We start from the raw sequence: 18,538 nt of genomic DNA on the forward strand, positions 1-18,538 counted from the left end.
CGCGCTGGACGGCCAGGATTTGATCCTCAAAGACGGGACTTCGCAGGAGGGCGTCCCACTCTTCCTTGGTGAACTTCGGGCCCAGCGACCCGCACTCCCAGAACATATGAGGCAACGTAGCTACCTCACCACAGGCCACGCAAGAACAATTGGTATAAATCTCTGGATATATGCTATTAAGGGTCGCCGGATTTGGGTACGAGTTCGTTTGCAGAAGTCTTAGTGTGACCGCCTGCGGCCTGCTTAACTTGGAGTGAGGCGGGGGGAAAACCCTTCTCTCTAAGTTGAAGAATTTAGTTATTTCGTTGTGTGTGAGAGGAGCGTCTCGGTGTCCGGGGAGAGAGTCGCCCGGCCCGAGGGCAGCGCGGTCGGTAAAGCCACGCGCAGCCTCGTGGGCAGACTCGTTGAGGTTCAGAGGAACCCCCTCAATCGCCCCCACGTGTGCAGGGAACCAAAAAATCGAGTGCATGGAGGTGTTGCCGTGTTTGGCGCCTTTCAGAATTTGAACTACCTGCCGGGCTACCCGGCCTTTCTGGAATGCCCTGATGGCGGCTTTCGAATCGCTATACGCCCTGTCTCTCCGACCGTCTTGCATGGCGAGTGCAATGGCCACTTGCTCGGCCACCTCTGGGTTCGTCGTCCGGACGGAAGCACAGTTGATAACTTTACCCAGCGTGTCAACGACGGAAACCGCAAAAGCCTTGCCGTCTCGGTATGCAGCTGCGTCCACGAAGCTTGCTGCGATTTTGTCCCTGTTTACTTGCTTTAGCATATTCAATGCTCTTGCCTTGCGACGACCTGCGTTGTGAACGGGATGAACGTTGCGGGGCAAAGGGGCCACCACGATCTTCTCCCCTATTTCTCTGGGGATTTGGGTATTTTCAGCCAAGTTCTTGGTTGGTGCGAGTCCGAGCTCCTCGAGGATACGCCTGCCGGCCGGCGTGGTGGACAGCCGAGTTAGCTGGGCCCGTTCCTGAGCCTCGGCTATCTCCTCCATGGTGTTGTGTACGCCGAGCCGAAGCAGGTCCTCTGTATGCGTTCGGACGGGCAGCCCGAGGGCTCTCTTGAAGAATTTTCTAATGAGGGCATTAAGCTTTTCCCGCTCGGCTCTGAGCCAGTTGTGCATGGCCACCGTGTAGGTGAAGTGACACAGCACAAAGGCGTTGATGAGCCGAAGCAGGTTGTCCTCCTTGAGGCCACGATGTCTGTTCGTGACCCTTCGGACAAGGCGAAAAGCATTGTCGGTTTTCGCAATTATCTTGCGTAACGCAGTGCCGTTGCCGCCGCGTGATTCTATAAACATACCCAGGACTCTGATGGTGTCGACCCGGGGTATGGGGTCACCGCTCCGAGTGAACAGGTGAATGTCACTGTCCGAGACCGGTTTCCAGCCCTTGGGTCTGCGCCCTTTTTCTTTTCTATAAAGGAGAAGCTCAGATTTGGTCGGGGAGCATCTGAGTCCGGTGGGTAGCAGGTACTGCTCCGTGACGTCTACCGCCTCTTGCATGGCGCTTTCCACTTGCCCTTCGCTCCCGCCGGTGCACCAGATGGTGATGTCGTCTGCGTAGATAGTGTGTTTGATACCTTCAACTTGGGCCAGATTCCTCGAGAGGCCGATCATGCAGATGTTGAAGAGTGCAGGAGAAATGACTGAGCCCTGCGGCGTGCCCCGTGGGCCCAGGAGCAACTCGTCGGAGACAAAGTCGCCGATCCGCAGCTTCGCTTTCCTCCCCGTCAGGAACGAACGGACGTAGTTATATAGTCTGGGGCCCAGCTCGAGGTCTGCCACGGAGGCCAGAATGTATTCGTGGAGAACGTTGTCAAAGGCTTTCTCGAGGTCGAGTCCGAGCAGGGCCCTGGTGTCTCTGGTACTGCCGTCGATGATTTGATGTTTGATCATCTTCATGGCGTCCTGCGACGAGAGACCGGCACGAAAGCCAATCATGTTGTGAGTATAGATGTTGTTCTCTTCGAGATATCTGTTTAGTCTGTTGAGGACGACATGCTCCGCCACTTTCCCAACGCAGGAGGTGAGAGAGATCGGTCGGAGGTTGTCCACGTTCGGAGCCTTGCCGGGTTTGGGGATCAGGACGACGTTGGCGGTCTTCCATTGCTCTGGGACGCTGCCGTTTTTCCAGGTCTCGTTGATCTTCTCGGTGAGGTATGCGATCGAACCGTCGTCAAGATTCCGCAGCATCTTGTTGGTGATTCTGTCGGCACCTGGCGCACACTTCCCCTTGAGCGCGAAAATGGCTTGCCTAATTTCCCCCACGCTAAAGTCTTCGTCCAATTCCGGACGGCTTGGGCCGAGGTAGTCAGGAAACCGGTCTTCCTCGTTTCCACGCTTTATGGGAAGGTATTTCTCCATGAGCTTGGCAACCAGCTCGTCCCCGGAACAGGATGTGGTAGCTTCGTGCAGAGCTCTGGCGAGCGTGTGTCTCTGACTGGATCTGGTGCTGCCCTCGTCGAGGAGATGTTTAAGCATGCCCCAGGACTTGCCGTTACGCATCTGCCCGTCTATCGAGTCACAGACCTCGTCCCATTGCTGCTTGCCGAGGGTGCGACAGTGATCTTCGATGGCCTTGTTAAGCTCGGAGATCTTTTTCCTCAATCTTCGGTTAAACCTTTGTCCCTTCCATCTTAGAAGCAGCGCCTGCTTGGCCTCGTTCAGATGGGCCAGCCTACTGTCCATCTTTTCTACCTCCAGGTCGCTGACGATCTTCTTAGTGGATGACTCGGCGTCACTCTTGATTCGCTCGCACCAATCTTCCAGGTCTTTGGGGACGGGTGCGCTGTCGTTGCCGCGGAGCTTGCGAAAAAGGTCCCAGTCCGTGACAGTGAATTCCCTGGATTTACTTCGGGTGACTTCGAAGCGGGTCTCGAGCACATAATGGTCGCTGCCAAAATTTATTGCGGTGTTGCTCCACTCGGCTCCCTCGACGTTCTTCACGAACGCCAGATCGGGGGTGGTGTCCCGGCTCACCGAGTTGCCGATTCGGGTGGGGAACGCCTTGTCCGTGATGAGCGTGAGGTCCATTTAGTTGGCGTTCTGCCACAGACCCCGACCCTTGCTTGTGTCGTAGACGTACCCCCACACGCCGTACGGTGCGTTGAAATCTCCGACGACGACCAAGGGATGGGTGCCGGCCAGGTCGACGGACTTCTTGAGTATCGTTTTGAACTGCTGTTGCGAGTGCCTCGGATTGCTGTAGATGTTGAGAATAAACACGCTGTTTCTTCGCTGGTTGCGTTGTCTCGTGTTGAGCAGAACCTCCGACATGACATATTCGACCTTGCAACTCGCCAGCTTCAGGTCGTGAGACAAGTGTGTAAGCCTCCTGTCAATTAACGTGCACACTCCCCAAAGAAAGTGTATAACAGCTGTGTGTTACCAGTACTCACATATGCGGCAGAAACCTGGAGGCTTACGAAAAGGGTTCTGCTCAAATTGAGGACGACGCAACGAGCTATGGAAAGAAGAATGATAGGTGTAACGTTAAGGGATAAGAAAAGAGCAGATTGGGTGAGGCAACAAACGCGGGTAAACGACATCTTAGTTGAAATCAAGAAACAGAAATGGGCATGGGCCGGACATGTAATGAGGAGGGAAGATAACCGATGGTCACTAAGGGTTACGTACTGGATTCCAAGGGAAGGGAAGTGTAGCAGGGGGCGGCAGAAAGTAAGGTGGGCGGATGACATTAAGACGTTTGCAGGGACAACATGGCCACAATTAGTACATGACCGGGGTAGTTGGAGAGGTATGGGAGAGGCCTTTGCCCTGCAGTGGGCGTAACTAGGCTGATGATGATGATATATATATATATATATATATATATATATATATATATATATATATATATATATATGTATGTATATATATGTAATGGTGGAAAGTGTATGTTTATTCCGGAATGCATAAAGGAGACAACGCCTGGCTTCATCGTGGCGTATTCGTGAACAAAGGAATTAACCAATGCCAAGGCCATGGCCTGCACCCATGGTACACGGCCCTCTACAGAAATTACACAAAAGTAAACGGATATAGATGAATATACTGCGCCAGATTTGAATCGAAATCACGCGAAGCTTGTTTGTGTTAGCGAAGTAGCGTCAGTATAGCGGATGACACAAGGACCGCCTTGCCGCCTGTAGCTGTTAGCTGCCTGCTTCGTCATTTTATTTCTTTATTTCCTTTACAAATACCTCCCAGGCTCCATGCAGGAGTATTATGTGAGGGGGACTTGACAAGATTTCTCAATAATTTGTTTATTTATAAATCCTTAAGGTCTATTCGGGCATTACCTAAGGGGGGGGGGGCGGCAGTCACGATTACAAACGTGTAAAAAAGAACATGGTAAGATGCAGTGAAATAATTATATAAAGAAAGAATAACATACACAAGGAAGCACTCAACAAAGAAATAATCACAGATTTAGGAAAACCTGCAGTTGTTAACAAAAACAATGGTTAATGGCAGATACAATGTCCCTTGGTAGTTTATTCCAATGATATAATGCCAAAAGTAATGGTGAATGACGATACAGATTAGAGCGAGCAAAAAAGGGTAGCAGTTAAAATTGGTGATCAAAACTCTCAAAAATACTATGAGCTGCATTGATGCAAGATTCGCGGATCAGCTATCCACTATGTCAAAGCACGTGATAATGTGATAACCATGCTATTAGTCAGCGGTTTTGAAAAGAGGGTAATGAAAGTGATTCCTTGATATCCGTAACACTGTAGTTTCGTGAGTATTTCTTTGCGATATATCTTACTCCTTTATTTTGTATTGCATCAAGTACTGCTTAACAAGAACACGAAAATAAACAAAGGAAAATACTGAACTACGGTACCTCCTTCTGCATCTACTTATAATGTAATTATTGCCATCTGTGTCATGAATGAAACTGATTACGATTCTGAAGAACCAGGCATTGCACAATGCAAAAATGTAGTAGATATGTTGCAAGATTGTAATATATTTTCTGTATCACCAGGGCGAAGGCTGAGCTTAATATGATTGTTCCCTTATTTCCCATGAAATAGAATGAAGTAATTTACTTGGGCAGGCGTCAACTAGGACGTTATGTATATCTATAAAAACATTGTTAAAACGAACTTGGATGTCTACCGTGCGAGGAGTGGTTCAAAAACGCGACAGATAGCTACGGGAGTTCCGTCACATTTACTGTTTATTGCATTTACGTTTCACTCCATGTACTCAAAGATGCTGCCGAAACTAAACTTTGCTTCTTGTAGCGCTGGTCGAAACTACGTGCCATATTTCCAGAAAACATAGTTAACCGGCCGGGGACAGGCCAGAAATTGGGCTACGGGGTCGCACTTCCTGTAACTGAAGAGAAAACATGGACAATTTAAAAGAAAGAAATCAAGTCGTGTTAGTAGACGATAAATATTTCGCTGACAGACATCCGAAATCAAACGGATGAGGGTGCACTGCTGTGATCATGACATCGTGTTGCAGGAAAGGATCCGCACACACTTCACAAAAACCCAAATACAAGTTCAACGTGGGTTTTGCAGAAGCTGTCTTCTATCCATATGCTGCATGTGTCCGACCATTCAGAACGACGAGGGACCAACGCCTTCCGCCTTCAGTATTGTTCAGGTTCGATCTAACTAGAATCACCAGGTCGTCCTATGCAACAAAATGTCTTCAACTGGTGCTATACATATCCACAAGTAGTCCGGCAAACAAAGACAGGAGTGGGCGAAGCAGGAAGCATAGGGCCTCATAATAAAACAGAAAAACACAGGAAACGGAAGAAAGAAAGATAAGCAAGAGCCCTTTTCCTATCTATACATCTCGTCATTTGACTGAATCGCGCTCAACTTTTCTTGATGAGGGACTCGCCTGAGTCCTAATGGCTTTCGTCTTCGGGGTCTCTCACAGGGAACCGTATAAGGTTCGTCGTTACACAAAATTGGGGTAAAAGAAGACATCGTAAACAAAGAGAACGTAGATGGCAACTCCTCGAAAAACGACGAGACGGCAGTCCACAAACGGTAGAACGGCTTGCGGTTCAGCGCGTGTCGATAATCTCGCGTATTTTCTTCAAGCGGTGCTGCCTGCCTCCACATAACTCGGGCGCTAGTCCACGGGTGACGTTGTAAACAAGCCAACCGACGGTGTGACTGGTGGCCTTCAAGAGATCCAGGGTCTCGTAGGCAAGTCTCATCTGCACATAAAAGAGATCAAACACCATATCATTTTGCGTAGTCGATATCATTAATCCATTCGCGGTATCATTATCCGCAGTTATATTGCACATTGGCTTGAATCTTTTTCAGTGCTATTTTGCAAACAATGACGTCAGATATTCACACTTCCGGAACACGTCGATGCAGTTCTGGAACAAGAGTAGCATACGCGTAAAATACGCGCTCCTATGTATGCAAAGCGTGTTTTCGCATAAACGATCAGTTGCTAGCCAGTGCTCGCATTTGGGACATTCTTGTGAATCCGTGCACACGAATATCGAAAATACAACCTATAGGTTGGCAATCTCATTCATGTATCGACCCTCTCAGACTCTGACCGACCCTAGAGTCTGAGTCTGAGGGAAGCCAGCTGAGACTTTTGGCGAGTCTGAGTTGTGCTAAGCAAGAAATATGATTTCTGAGTGAGCCTGAGTGAACTCCATTTCTTGCACCCTATGTTCGCGCGTGTTCAATGCATCGTCGTTTCTTTGCGCCTTGTTAGGTAAATGAATGAGTAACAATAGCTCAATTAAACATATCTATAGATGCATCTATATGCTGCACACGTCACTTGCGCGTATCATGCAGGAGCAAGCTATAGAAGCAGCTGACGCAAAGGGTTTGTGTATCCGCAGCGCCTCTGCAGCCTCCCGCAAAAGCTTTTAGATGCATAGACTCTACAATAAATGTGAACCCCTGCTGTTTAAAAACCTTGCGCTTCATTTTATTTACTTACAGCGTAGATTCCAAACGCATTACAGACAATCTACGAATTTGAGCTGAGGTGCCGAGAACTTTCCAGATGTCAGGATCGTTCACAAATGTCACGTCCGGTGTACTCTCGTGGCCCGTATTGCCTTCACATCCACAGTGGTGGCTTAATAGTTATGGCTGAGCTGAGCTGAGCTGAGCCGAGCTGAGCTGAGTTCACGCGATCAAATCCAGGCTGCGGTGGTGGCATCTAGACGAGGGCGAAATGCGAAAATGCGCCCCACTACAACCGCACGCACGCACACACACACACGCACACACACACACACGCACACGCGCACGCACACACGCACACACGCACACATGCACACACACACGCACACATGTACACACACACGCACACGCACACACGCACGCACACACGCACACATGCACACACACACGCTCACATGCACACACACATGCACACACACACACACGCACGCACACACGCACGCACACACGCACACACGCATGCACACACGCACACAAGCACACATGCACACACACACACACACACAAAGACACACACACAAAAGAAAACAAGCCTGGTGCAAGATACTGTTGAAGACGTACGCCGTTCAGTCGTCAGACGCGCAGCAGTGTTCTCATAATTTTATCTTGCGTAGTGTTTTTCTTCTGGATTTTTTTTCTTTAGCCTCTTGGCCAGCATTAGCTCGAACACCTAGTTTAAAGCATTCAGTCGTCCTGGCCCCTTTTAATGTAAATGTTTCTATATTTCTGTGCCTTTCTTTAAGACGGAAATTGTATGTCATCTACCAGGCGAAAATGTGACATCATCGGTCCACTGTGGTGATAAAAGTGGAAGGGCTTGGCGAGGGGTAGTGCCAATATGAGATGTAGTTATGAGAAAACAGGCAGATAGCCAGCGCCACCTCATGTGAATTTACGTTGTTGTGCCGCCATTTAGTTGTTTTCTTGCCAAAGCGTCTGGGTCATCTATTATTGCTGCATATACCATATTCTTGTGGAGCATGTGAGAGGAGCACTATAGGCTGGTCGCGTCCACGCCTTTCGGTATCTCAAGGCTAGTTGCTGGGCAAAACGTATACAAGGCGCTTTTGTTTAGCTGCACAAAATTTTTAAGTAACGGCGTTGGTAGGAAGCCTAGTTCTACCACATGGTCGAAAAAAACCTGTTTTATTTATTTATGTATTTATTTTCAAATACTGCTGCCCTCTTCAGGGCTATTGCAGGAGTGGAGTACATCAAACGCAAGAAACAGAGAAAAAGGCAGTAGAACATAACAGACAAAAAGAAATGAGGCGGCCATTGCTTCTACGTAAACTCAAACTTTTTAATTAAATAAATAATGGCACACATTTAAATACATGAATTGTAGTTTAGTGAATATGCTAGGCATGTAGACTTAGAATGCATTCTGAGAATGACATCTGTTTCCGGGTGTGCCACGTCGAACTTGCGCTATAAGGGCACTGTTGTTGCACTTAAATTTTGGAGAAAGCGTTGTTTTACCTGGATAAGCACGATAACAATTTCAGCGCACATGCATTTCGTCGGACACTTCTAAAATAATTGTCTGGAAACTCAAACTTTTGATTGATTACATTACGGCACACGGCACACATTTCTAAGTCAATAAGCCTTGCATACTCACTAGCTAAAATTATTAAAATTTAAATATATGTCGTAAAGTAATCAATTAAAACGTTAAGTAGCGTTATTATGTTAATTATTCAAGTCAGCATTTTGATTTCTCTCAGAAGTGATGGCCGCCTCGTTGAATAATTAGATCAAGGGTTAGAATTGTGCTATCTGCCTCAGGCAAATAAAAAATAAAGCGGTGGAGCTAAAGGAAAAAGTCGGCTCGTACAGACAGGCACAAAAGTGTACCGCTTTCGATATTAGAGATATTTACCTCGTATGTAAATCCTTTGCCATTTACGGATTACTGGGCTACGGGAGCTTCGTACGGCGGCAGCAAAAGTGGTAGGGACATCTCGTGGTACTTTGTTCAATTACAGTACGTTCGAAATTCTTTCTCCTTTTTTTAACCCGTGAGTGTTGTTGCAGAATGAAAATCACAAAAGCAGAGCACGTTAACAATTACGTCACTAGCAATGTTTTCAACCATCACTTAAGTAGAATATCGCAAGCAACCGCACTTTTAGCTTTGCGTGCTGGCTGGTTAAGCTCTTCCCCACAAGATGTTGCCACTGGCGTTATTGCTGCTGCACACCTCTTCGGTATCGCGCTTTTAGAGAGCCTGTCCGCTGTTCCGGCAAACGGGGGTGGTTTGGGCGGATTGCCGGATTCGCGGGGGCGTAAATGTTAGCGGCCGGAGCGGTGCAGCCACCTGATGGCGTAGAGTTTAACCAGACAAACACAGAGCTAAAATTGCAGTAACCCACTATATCCTGCTTCGCTGCTGGTGCAAATTTTCGGCACTGGCATAATGGTGGGGACGGTTACGCCGCTGTTGAAAATTTACACAAGCAGCTAAGCAGAATATAGTAATTGGCTTTGTGTTTGTGTGGTTGAGGTTTGCACCACCAGCTGGCGCCACCAACCGAACCACTCACGTTTACGCCTCCACTCAACCGGCAAACTGCCCGCGCTTGCCGGAATACCGGACGCATCAAAATTCCCTATTATTGTGCAAGCGCTAACACGTTCGCGGACGAGCTAAGACTCTCCGGTATTGGTTACATATACGACTAGACATGTGTGGCATTCGCCAGCCCGTTTAGTTGTTGCGCGTGAAAGCTCTTAATGTTTCCTCTAAAGGCAGTCACTTCACCTTTTCTTCGACCGACTCCGAAGTCTCGAAAGTGGCGACGTCCATGGGCGTGTACTGGGCGAACGCACACTCTCCTACGGCCACATTCGTAATCCGGTGAAAGGGGATTCCAGCATGCAGCTTGATGCACTCCTGCAACGGTGTCGTGCCGACTGGCTATATAGTTGATCAGAAAGCGCCGCTATTGAACACCAAGAATGAATATCAGGTTAAGCCATATCACTGAATTCACAGCTGCAGTATCAACGCGGCCACTCCTAGCGTACAACGAGGCTCAGTATAACTGAAAAAAGAGTGTTCATATACTTGTCATGCAATGATAATAGTATTGAGAACAAATAAAAAAAAACGCGGAAGAAAGAGCGCGCTGGATTCAACAGGTCCACGCGCCGCACTATGTTCTGCAGAATCTTGCGACGACACCGTCTAAGATGACCGTCTTTACGCGTTCAGTCAGCGTAGGGGGTTCCCTGGCTAAAACTGCATGTAGCTAGAACATGTTGCACCCTTATGTACTTTTGTCACTTACGTGCTTGCCACCATACTACTAGGTATGGTCGTTTAGAGGAACGAAGCCATTATTCGATAATGCGTAGGTCCCGTTCCCAGAAGGGGTCTGTTGTCGCGCCGCGCATGGGGATATATAAGCTAAATTTAGTCTCTCGGTTCTCGCTTAGAGTGGCATAGCCGGGCAGTATACGTCTGCCGATCTGAGGGTGAGTGGTCTCGTGTGAATGAGCTCGCTCTGCGATAGTAGGTGTCAGACATTAAACACACACTTACAGGGGTGCAACTTATTTATTTTGTTTTCGGAAACTCAGCTGTTACTCGGCTATGGTACAGCCGCACTCGACACGTAGGGGACAAAATTGACGTAGAGAGACTTAGGCAGGAAGACAAAGGTCATGTCAGTTCCCGCCGCCCACCCGGTGAGCCCGCTACGAGTACGGAGCGAGACTGCAATATTAAACCGTACAATCCCCACTATATGTATAATTATAGTAAAGTACGTAAGCAGCATAATAGCCCAATGAACGTCACTCGTGCGCTTAGTCACGTCGTTTCCGTGCCTTAGTGCCCACACATCCTCAGCTGCACGCACAAGGAGTTTCATGCACCCAGCTGCGGCTGCCTCGCGTCCCCGATACAAAATACGCGATAATGTTTTGTCTCAAGCTATTAGACATACATGTAAGTGGAATAGAGAGTTGCTTCCCTTCAATTTTAACGTAGTCAAATTGAAGACTGTTTTTTCCAATGCGAAGTATTTTCGGACGCAATTCATGCTGGCCGCGTTATTTACTGCTTCTTAACCTTTCCGGTGTTGTTATATCGAATGAGCTTGCTTTCCTTTGCTCAGGTAAGTCCATTCTCTTTGATGAAGTTTTACACTTTTATGCGTAGTGAGTTCTTTGTTAACTCCTTTGCTGCGTAAGAGGGCTTGCTTCTAAGGGGATGAATATGCCAGTGCCCACCACAATCAGTATCATAACAATCATCGTTATCATCGTCATTATTATATGCGTCTCGCTCCATCCCATCGATCTTGTATGACAGAAATGCTAGTGCGTTAAACTCACAATGGGTGCATAAGTCTGTTGTTATAAAATCGAAAATGTATAAATGGCCGGCACTTTGATTTAGGGACCAAACATCAGCAAGATATCCTTGTAGAGAATTTTGTAGGAGATTTAAATAGAGGGTCACGTTTTCAGTTTCACTAGTCTGGGACCGTCGTGTGTATACATGTGTTTTGTAATTTTTGTAATATGAATACAAATGTCTTCCCCCCAAAAAATATCTAAAAAAGTTGAGCTAGAGGGTCTCGCGTATCTCGCAGAAAAGACAAGTGGCGTCCTTTTATGTGCAGAGGGTAATTTTCATGCGAATGAAAAAGCAATGAAGTGCAGCTTGAGAATTCTGTTGAGGTGACGACTAGAAGATAATTTCAGGCACGTAGAGGTTTGTACTGATGCAGTAAAATATAATCACTCTCTCAGGTACAGTTATTCTTGTAGGAGTCAGAACGGGACGCAAAAGTATTCAACGCGGTAAGTACTAAGAACCGAAATTAACCCGAGATACCAGAGTGCACGTAGTTCTAATTGTTACAGGCCATTTAGTTGTCTCCGAAATTTGGGAAAACGTCCCAACTTGTGTGTAATACACCCACAATTGCGCACGCACGCAAACCCCTCTTCCCCCTTCGGGAGCGGCGGCTTAGCGGCCATGGTGATGCGCTGCTAAGCACGAGGTCGCGAGATCAAATTCGGGCCGCGGGGGCCGCATTTCGATGGGGTTTAAATGCGAAAAACGCCCCTTCCCCGTGCGGCCTTTTCCCTGCATTGGGGGCATATTAAGGATCCCCGGCATGGTGAAAATAATCGGGACTCCTACATCACGGCGTTCCGCATAATCAAATCGTCGTTTCCACGTAAAACCGCATAATTCAATTTCACACACACGCACACACACCTTGTGCGTGTGTGTGTGTCTGTATTTTCTTTCGTGCCACCTAGCAGTTAAAATCGATGTTTAGTGCTATGTAGTGAGTTCTTCATGTCAACCGGTTTCCTACGAACTTGAAAAAAAAATTGCTTGATGGCATACCTACATGTTCAGAACATGATCTCCAAACAGATGGCCGTCAAGGCCATTTCTTTGGTTTGTTCCGATAACAACGAATTCGTTTGCCTAAACTAACAGACACAGGTTTAACATTTCTTGGCAGTTGGCTACTTTCGCTGTTGATTCAGAATTGCCACGTCATCCCGCAGCACTTGAAATGCACTGCCAGTTCAATGTCGAAATTTTCTCGAAAATTGATGGCAAGGAGATGGTTAAACGCTTTGTGTACCTACACTGCGTCCTTCACCTAGCTTTGTGCTTGCATCGGGGCTCAATACCGGATTCTCTGTTATAATGCTGGCAATACTGAAACCCTACGTCCACGAGGATGGACAGATGGCAGGACAAAGACGAGCGGGCACTCACGCTTTCGTAGCTGACAGAGCGATGATCAGTGCCGTAAGCATTATCGAGATCCGTGGTCCCCAGACTCGTCACCATTACGTCTTCAAAGATGTCAAACCGCAGGCTCAGCGTCAATGCGAAGGTGAACACCGGCGACTTTACTTTGGCAATGAGTTCCACAGCTTCTTTCTGCGGCAGTAAATAAATAAATAAATAAATAAATATATATATATATATATATATATATATATAATTTTTTTTCACCAACCACCGGAGGATGTCTCAAAAAGAAGCGACAGCTTCTATTCATACATGCTGATACATGCTGCTGCGCACACACAACGCTTGTCTCTGTGGTAGGTAATGGTTTGAGGCTTCTGGCTGCCGTGACAATCCCAGCCTCAAGCATCAGCCCGTGCTTAAAAAGCCATAACAGAACGTCGGCAATAAGACATATCGGCTGATCAGTTCGTTACCTCTAATTATGACTTATTTGGATTAAGCCCTGGATTTAGTTATTACTCGGCCCGACAGCTATCCACGCAAAGGGGAAAGTAGACCTCGAGGAAGCTCAAATATTAAAGGTATGGGTGGCGAAATCAAAATGTAAACATACGAGGTGTTTTTTTTCAGTCCATATAGAATTTTTAAGAGTCACCTGAGTCAGACAGTGGCACTTCAGTCCTTAGCCGGATGGCTCGAAGCGGCGTACATTACACCCACGATAATCCAAAATGCATCATCAAGTAATTAACTAAAATACTAACAAATATCTTAAAATATTACTTTTGGTGCCACATTGCAATTTGTATATTGTAGCCACTAATATTTAAAGCATATTCACTTGGAGCAAATTATACGGTTCACACCCGTTTAGTGACCTGTGCAGTGAAAGTTGCGGTATTAATGAACTATTGCTGCACTTACTTTTTAAACACTCCGCCATTTTATGCAATGCAGAACAAAAGTAACTGGTATGCGTGGGTATTTCATTGCATATTTTGGGAAATAATATTTCAAAACTGTTGTCATCCTGAAAGTTTGTTCTATTCTGATACATCTTGCGAACTCACCGGTTGCACTTGGTACACTGCAATGTGCGCCGTACAGTATTTATTAAGAAATAATCTGTGAATTTTTCCTATTGAGTCGAATATGCATTTCGATTTTTCATGCAAGTGATGTCAGCCGCTTTGAGTAACGCAGCTCAATGACTAGACTTAATCTACTACAGCTGATTCTTTTTTTAATTTCAGGATGTGCTTAAAAATAAAACAACGAGCCGTTTATATCACGAACTGCTTTATACAGTTATAAAGAATCCAACTTGCTTCGGGATATTGCTGAACAATGCTGCAAGACGTATCGTCCACATGGTCTAAAGCTGCTTGCCACTCGCAATGGCGCAGGCAATAATTAAGTTTACGACAGATTGTTGAAGACAAATTTAAAGGTATTGCGGTATTTCTAATCATATGTACAATATGGAAAGTGATAAGACAGGTGGAAGCACGACCTTTTATTAAGTTTACATAAGCAGGAAAGCTGCCATAACAAGAAGCCTAAAAAACCTCAACCGGGAAATTTCAGAGGCAACTTGTTTCAAACGAAAGCCAAAACATGTTCATAAGAAACGCGTATTTGCTTACAGCAGGATATACAGATGGCCGAGCTTGCAAGGTGACGTTTTTTGTTTCCTGTCTACATGTGCATATATTCGTGATGCTGCCAAGTGTCTAATTGATTACACTGATTCACAGCCACTCCAGACAGCTATTAAATCTGCGGCTTTCGCCACCGCACTTCATTCATTTGGATCCTCGAGTAACGGTCCCGTGAAAAGAATGACTGCAAGTTCTCCGAATTGAAGTTGATATAACTCCGTGGAAGTGCATAGTATTGCGAAATAACTGTTAGGTGTAACTGAACTGCAAGATAAGATAAAGCAACATAGGACTGCAAGACAACAAGATAAAGGGAACTTGAAAGTGAACGAATACGAGACATGTCGGCCAGGTAAGAGCGGAACCTGCGCACATGTTCAACAGTTAACTTTGTTAACTTTTAAGTTTCTGCCCCGTACGTGATCCCCGATAGAATGCAAAAATTGTACACTTTTCCCTTCAACGACAGGAGTAAGCTCAAAGCTTGAAGTTGGCATTGCCTTGAGTATGTGGTTCAGCCCCTTTTTATTCTTCCCTTAAATTTTCTTCTCATGACAAGAGTCCCGTGTGAGTAAATGACGTAGATGAAAGCACTCCTGCACAAACTCTGGAGACTGACTGCAGATCCCAAATTCCTATTTCCTTGCCAGCTATTCAACATTACCCTTGTCTCCTACATAGTATTCTTCTATCCCACTCTTGCACTTTCTCGGTCAAGGTCCTCAATCCTTTCTTGCAATTCATCCCTAGTGTTGCTGAACAGGACCACGTCATCTGCTAATCGAAGGTTGTTGAGATTTTCGCTGTTGATCCTTGCTCCTAAGTGTCCCCCAGTGTAATGGCTTCGATATTTTTTTTAACGCTCAGTGAATAGCACTGGCGATAGTGTGTCTCTGTGCCCGACATTATTTCTAATAGCTATTTTTGTACTTTTTTGTGGAGAATTATGGTAGTTGTGAAGCGTTTGTATACATTTACCAAGACATTCACGTATGCCTCCTATACTTGATTATGTGGTGCCTCTCTGACTGCTTCTATCTCTGTTGAAGCAAATGAATTTCTATAATCTATGAAAGCCATATAGAGACTTTGATTGTACTGTACACGTTTCTCAATCTGATACACACACACACACACAAACACACACACACGCACTTAGTGAGTGAGATGTAGACTTACAACTAGATAGATAGATAGATAGATAGATAGATAGATAGATAGATAGATAGATAGATAGATAGATAGATAGATAGATAGATAGATAGATAGATAGAGAGATAGATAGAGAGATAGATAGAGAGATAGATAGATAGATAGATAGATAGATAGATAGATAGATAGATAGATAGATAGATAGATAGATAGATAGATAGATAGATAGATAGATAGATAGATAGATAGATAGATAGATAGATAGATAGATAGATAGATAGATAGATAGATAGATAGATAGATAGATAGATAGATAGATAGATAGATAGATAGATATTTGTGTACAAGAAGTGACGAATGTCCCGGTGAGTGTGGCGGTGGAGCGGGAAATATTAACTGTGTGACCCAAATTTGAGTTGTGACCGAACTTGAATAGTGACCCACTATTGTCGGGTCGGAGTTAGAAGAAAGGCAGTGCTTGTCCCAGGAAGAAGACGGCTGGACCAGCAGGCTTGTTTCGTTCGTGATGGTGAGGAGCATCACGAGGTGGAGGTGATCACTGTAAAACAGCATGATAGTGCATTTTTATAATTTTTGGAAAATGTCACCGTTCCTGCCTTAAAGAACAGGGGTGTAACTTGCAACTCTTTTGGCTCGCAAGGGCTGCTTACTATGAGCAAACAGCCATTACAGTTCAAACAATTGTGGTTGGCAAATATGAATACGCAGTCACAGTGATATGCAGGAATAGGCCCCAAGGTAGCATAGACAGGCGAGAAATTGTACGTATGAATAACGATAAATAAAGAATAACATGAGCCTGCCAAGGCGTACGACCAATAGGAAAATCAACTAAAATATTGTGCAGGAAAATGACCAAATATGCTTGCAGAAAATATATCACAGTATATGCAAAGCTGGTGAAATGAACAGGGCACATGCAAGACATATCGTTGTATGTATAGCCCTGAAAATATTGTGTAGCCATGAACATTAATGAAATTGCAATGAACAGCTAAAACTGTATGTGTACAAATAGACGACGTCAATGTAATTCGATAATATGCCCAGCATCACGATTAGCTAGCATGTGCTCTTAAAGGGACTGTCTACCGGTTTTGAGACCTTTCAGTGCTGTAGCGCATGAGAAAAGCTTCCATTCGAAGTGTCTAAGTGCGCAGAGGCTTTCCTGGAAAGCAAGTAGAATTGCAGAAAGTTAATAGCAGAAAGGTTCGCAGAGGAGGAGGAATAAACTTTGTTTGGGGACAGCATCATTTAGACCTAGGTCTCTCTACCCACAGAGTCCAAGTTAGCAGGAGCGCATAAAATAAGATTTCAGACAGTGCAACAGGGTGTCCAAGCAATATAACTCTCACCGCGCGGCCTTCTCTTTACGTGAAGGTTCATCTTTTGGTCGCACTGTTTCACCGTCGGGCGACGCCACTTATACTTTCTGCTTCACTTTCAAAGCCAAATTCAACCGTAGTTGTTTGTCTTTGGAGTACAAGGTGCTCGTTTCGGTGAATATATTAAACAATTTTATAGTTACCATTACAATCCAAATACGTGTTCCGGGCGGTAGACAGTTCTCTTTCGAAGTGCCTTACATTGCGAGCATTTTTTTTGTGAATTCGGGATGCGGAACTTTAACCTTCAGGGAATCGTGACCCACTTAACCATTGTCAGTTGATGTAGGGGTGTTGATTGATAATATTTTTGTTATTTTTGTTCAGTTCCATATGCCAAAACAGAATATAAGGCACAGTTGTAAACATAACATATAATTATTTTCTTCACGCCATATCTGATGCTGCCGATACCACGACAGTTGCTGCAGCTCAGAGGGTCATTCTGGTCAACAGGTACTCGCGAATTTTTGTTCATTTTTCCCTCAAGACATAGAAAGAAGCCCGAAACAAAAGCAATATCACTTCTCTTGGAGCTGTTCGAGTCTGCATTAGATTTTCATAGGGAATATAAAGAGCCGTGTAGGGCCATAAATTCCCGCCATCAAAATCTGAGTAGAACAACAGTAATTACATAAAGTAGACATGAAAAAAAATAACATAACACTCACTCAGGATAACTGCACAACCACTGCACTTCGATCATGGGACAAAATACATGAAAGTGTTAGACTGATTATGTGTGCAACCCAAGAAACACAGAATAATCAATTTATGAATGAAGCATGACAAAAGCATCGATTGCGATACCAAATTAGCGGACTGTATACAAAGCAAGGACAGTTTATCTGCCGTATAAATTTGTAAACATAGAAGGGTACTGGTTTGGTCTAGTTGGTAACAATTCATGACATATGTAATCATGAATTGCAAACTTAAGAATACAGCTAAATTAACAGGCATTGCGTCACGCGCACACAAGCAGATACGAACACATGTGACTCGGTGATCGCGGAAATTCACTGTCACAACGCTGCAGTGAGGAAGCGCGGTAGCAGCAGCGATCGAATTGGCCTTCGTGCTTCCTCTCGCATCAACGCGAATCAAGCCACTAAAGCACAGCACACTGTGGACCCTGTTCCTCTCGCAGGTGGCTTTAAAGATACAGCGGCCAGGGCAGGCGGGCGTGGCTGGCCGGGCCGTGACACTATCGTAATAATTTCATCATCGTAAACCCTGCTTCGTCATCCGACCCTCACCATTGACTCGTCGTCATATCATCTTCGTCTTTCCATCGACGTGAATCCATCTTCATTTTGTCGAAACCATGGTGTCGGCAACCAATCTTGATTATGCCGCTCTTCCCGTGCTGCTGTAGTCCATGCGTTGTGGTAAATGCCATCTCCGTTTCCATTGGTCCCATTCTGTTCCGATTGTCGTGATATCAGCTTCGCTGTTCCACCAACGGCAATCCTTGTTCTTCATTTTGTCGTAACCACGATGGTGTCAATCAATCCTGATTATGCCGCTGTTGCCCTCTAATCGTTGTCATCGGGTCGTCGTCAATCGCAGCTTCGTTATCCAAC

At 45.5% G+C, this 18,538-nt stretch overlaps 1 protein-coding gene across 4 annotated transcripts in view; it reads right to left on the reverse strand.

Annotated features, from left to right (window-relative positions):
• Window positions 1-5,377: 5,377 nt before the first annotated feature.
• The window catches only part of LOC139061090 (uncharacterized), a 59,129-nt gene continuing 45,968 nt past the window's right edge, over window positions 5,378-18,538 (reverse strand). For all 4 annotated transcript variants that reach the window (XM_070540604.1, XM_070540605.1, XM_070540606.1 and 1 more), the window contains 4 exons: window positions 15,991-16,105; window positions 12,752-12,919; window positions 9,758-9,889; window positions 5,378-6,203 (listed from right to left, as the gene is read on the reverse strand). In XM_070540604.1, the coding sequence (XP_070396705.1) occupies window positions 6,048-6,203; window positions 9,758-9,889; window positions 12,752-12,919; window positions 15,991-16,105 (571 nt within the window). In that variant the 3' untranslated portion in view covers window positions 5,378-6,047. The remainder of the gene's footprint in view (window positions 6,204-9,757; window positions 9,890-12,751; window positions 12,920-15,990; window positions 16,106-18,538) is intronic.

This window comes from Dermacentor albipictus, chromosome 6 (assembly GCF_038994185.2).
Source record: "Dermacentor albipictus isolate Rhodes 1998 colony chromosome 6, USDA_Dalb.pri_finalv2, whole genome shotgun sequence".
In the NCBI taxonomy this organism is placed as follows: domain Eukaryota; kingdom Metazoa; phylum Arthropoda; class Arachnida; order Ixodida; family Ixodidae; genus Dermacentor; species Dermacentor albipictus.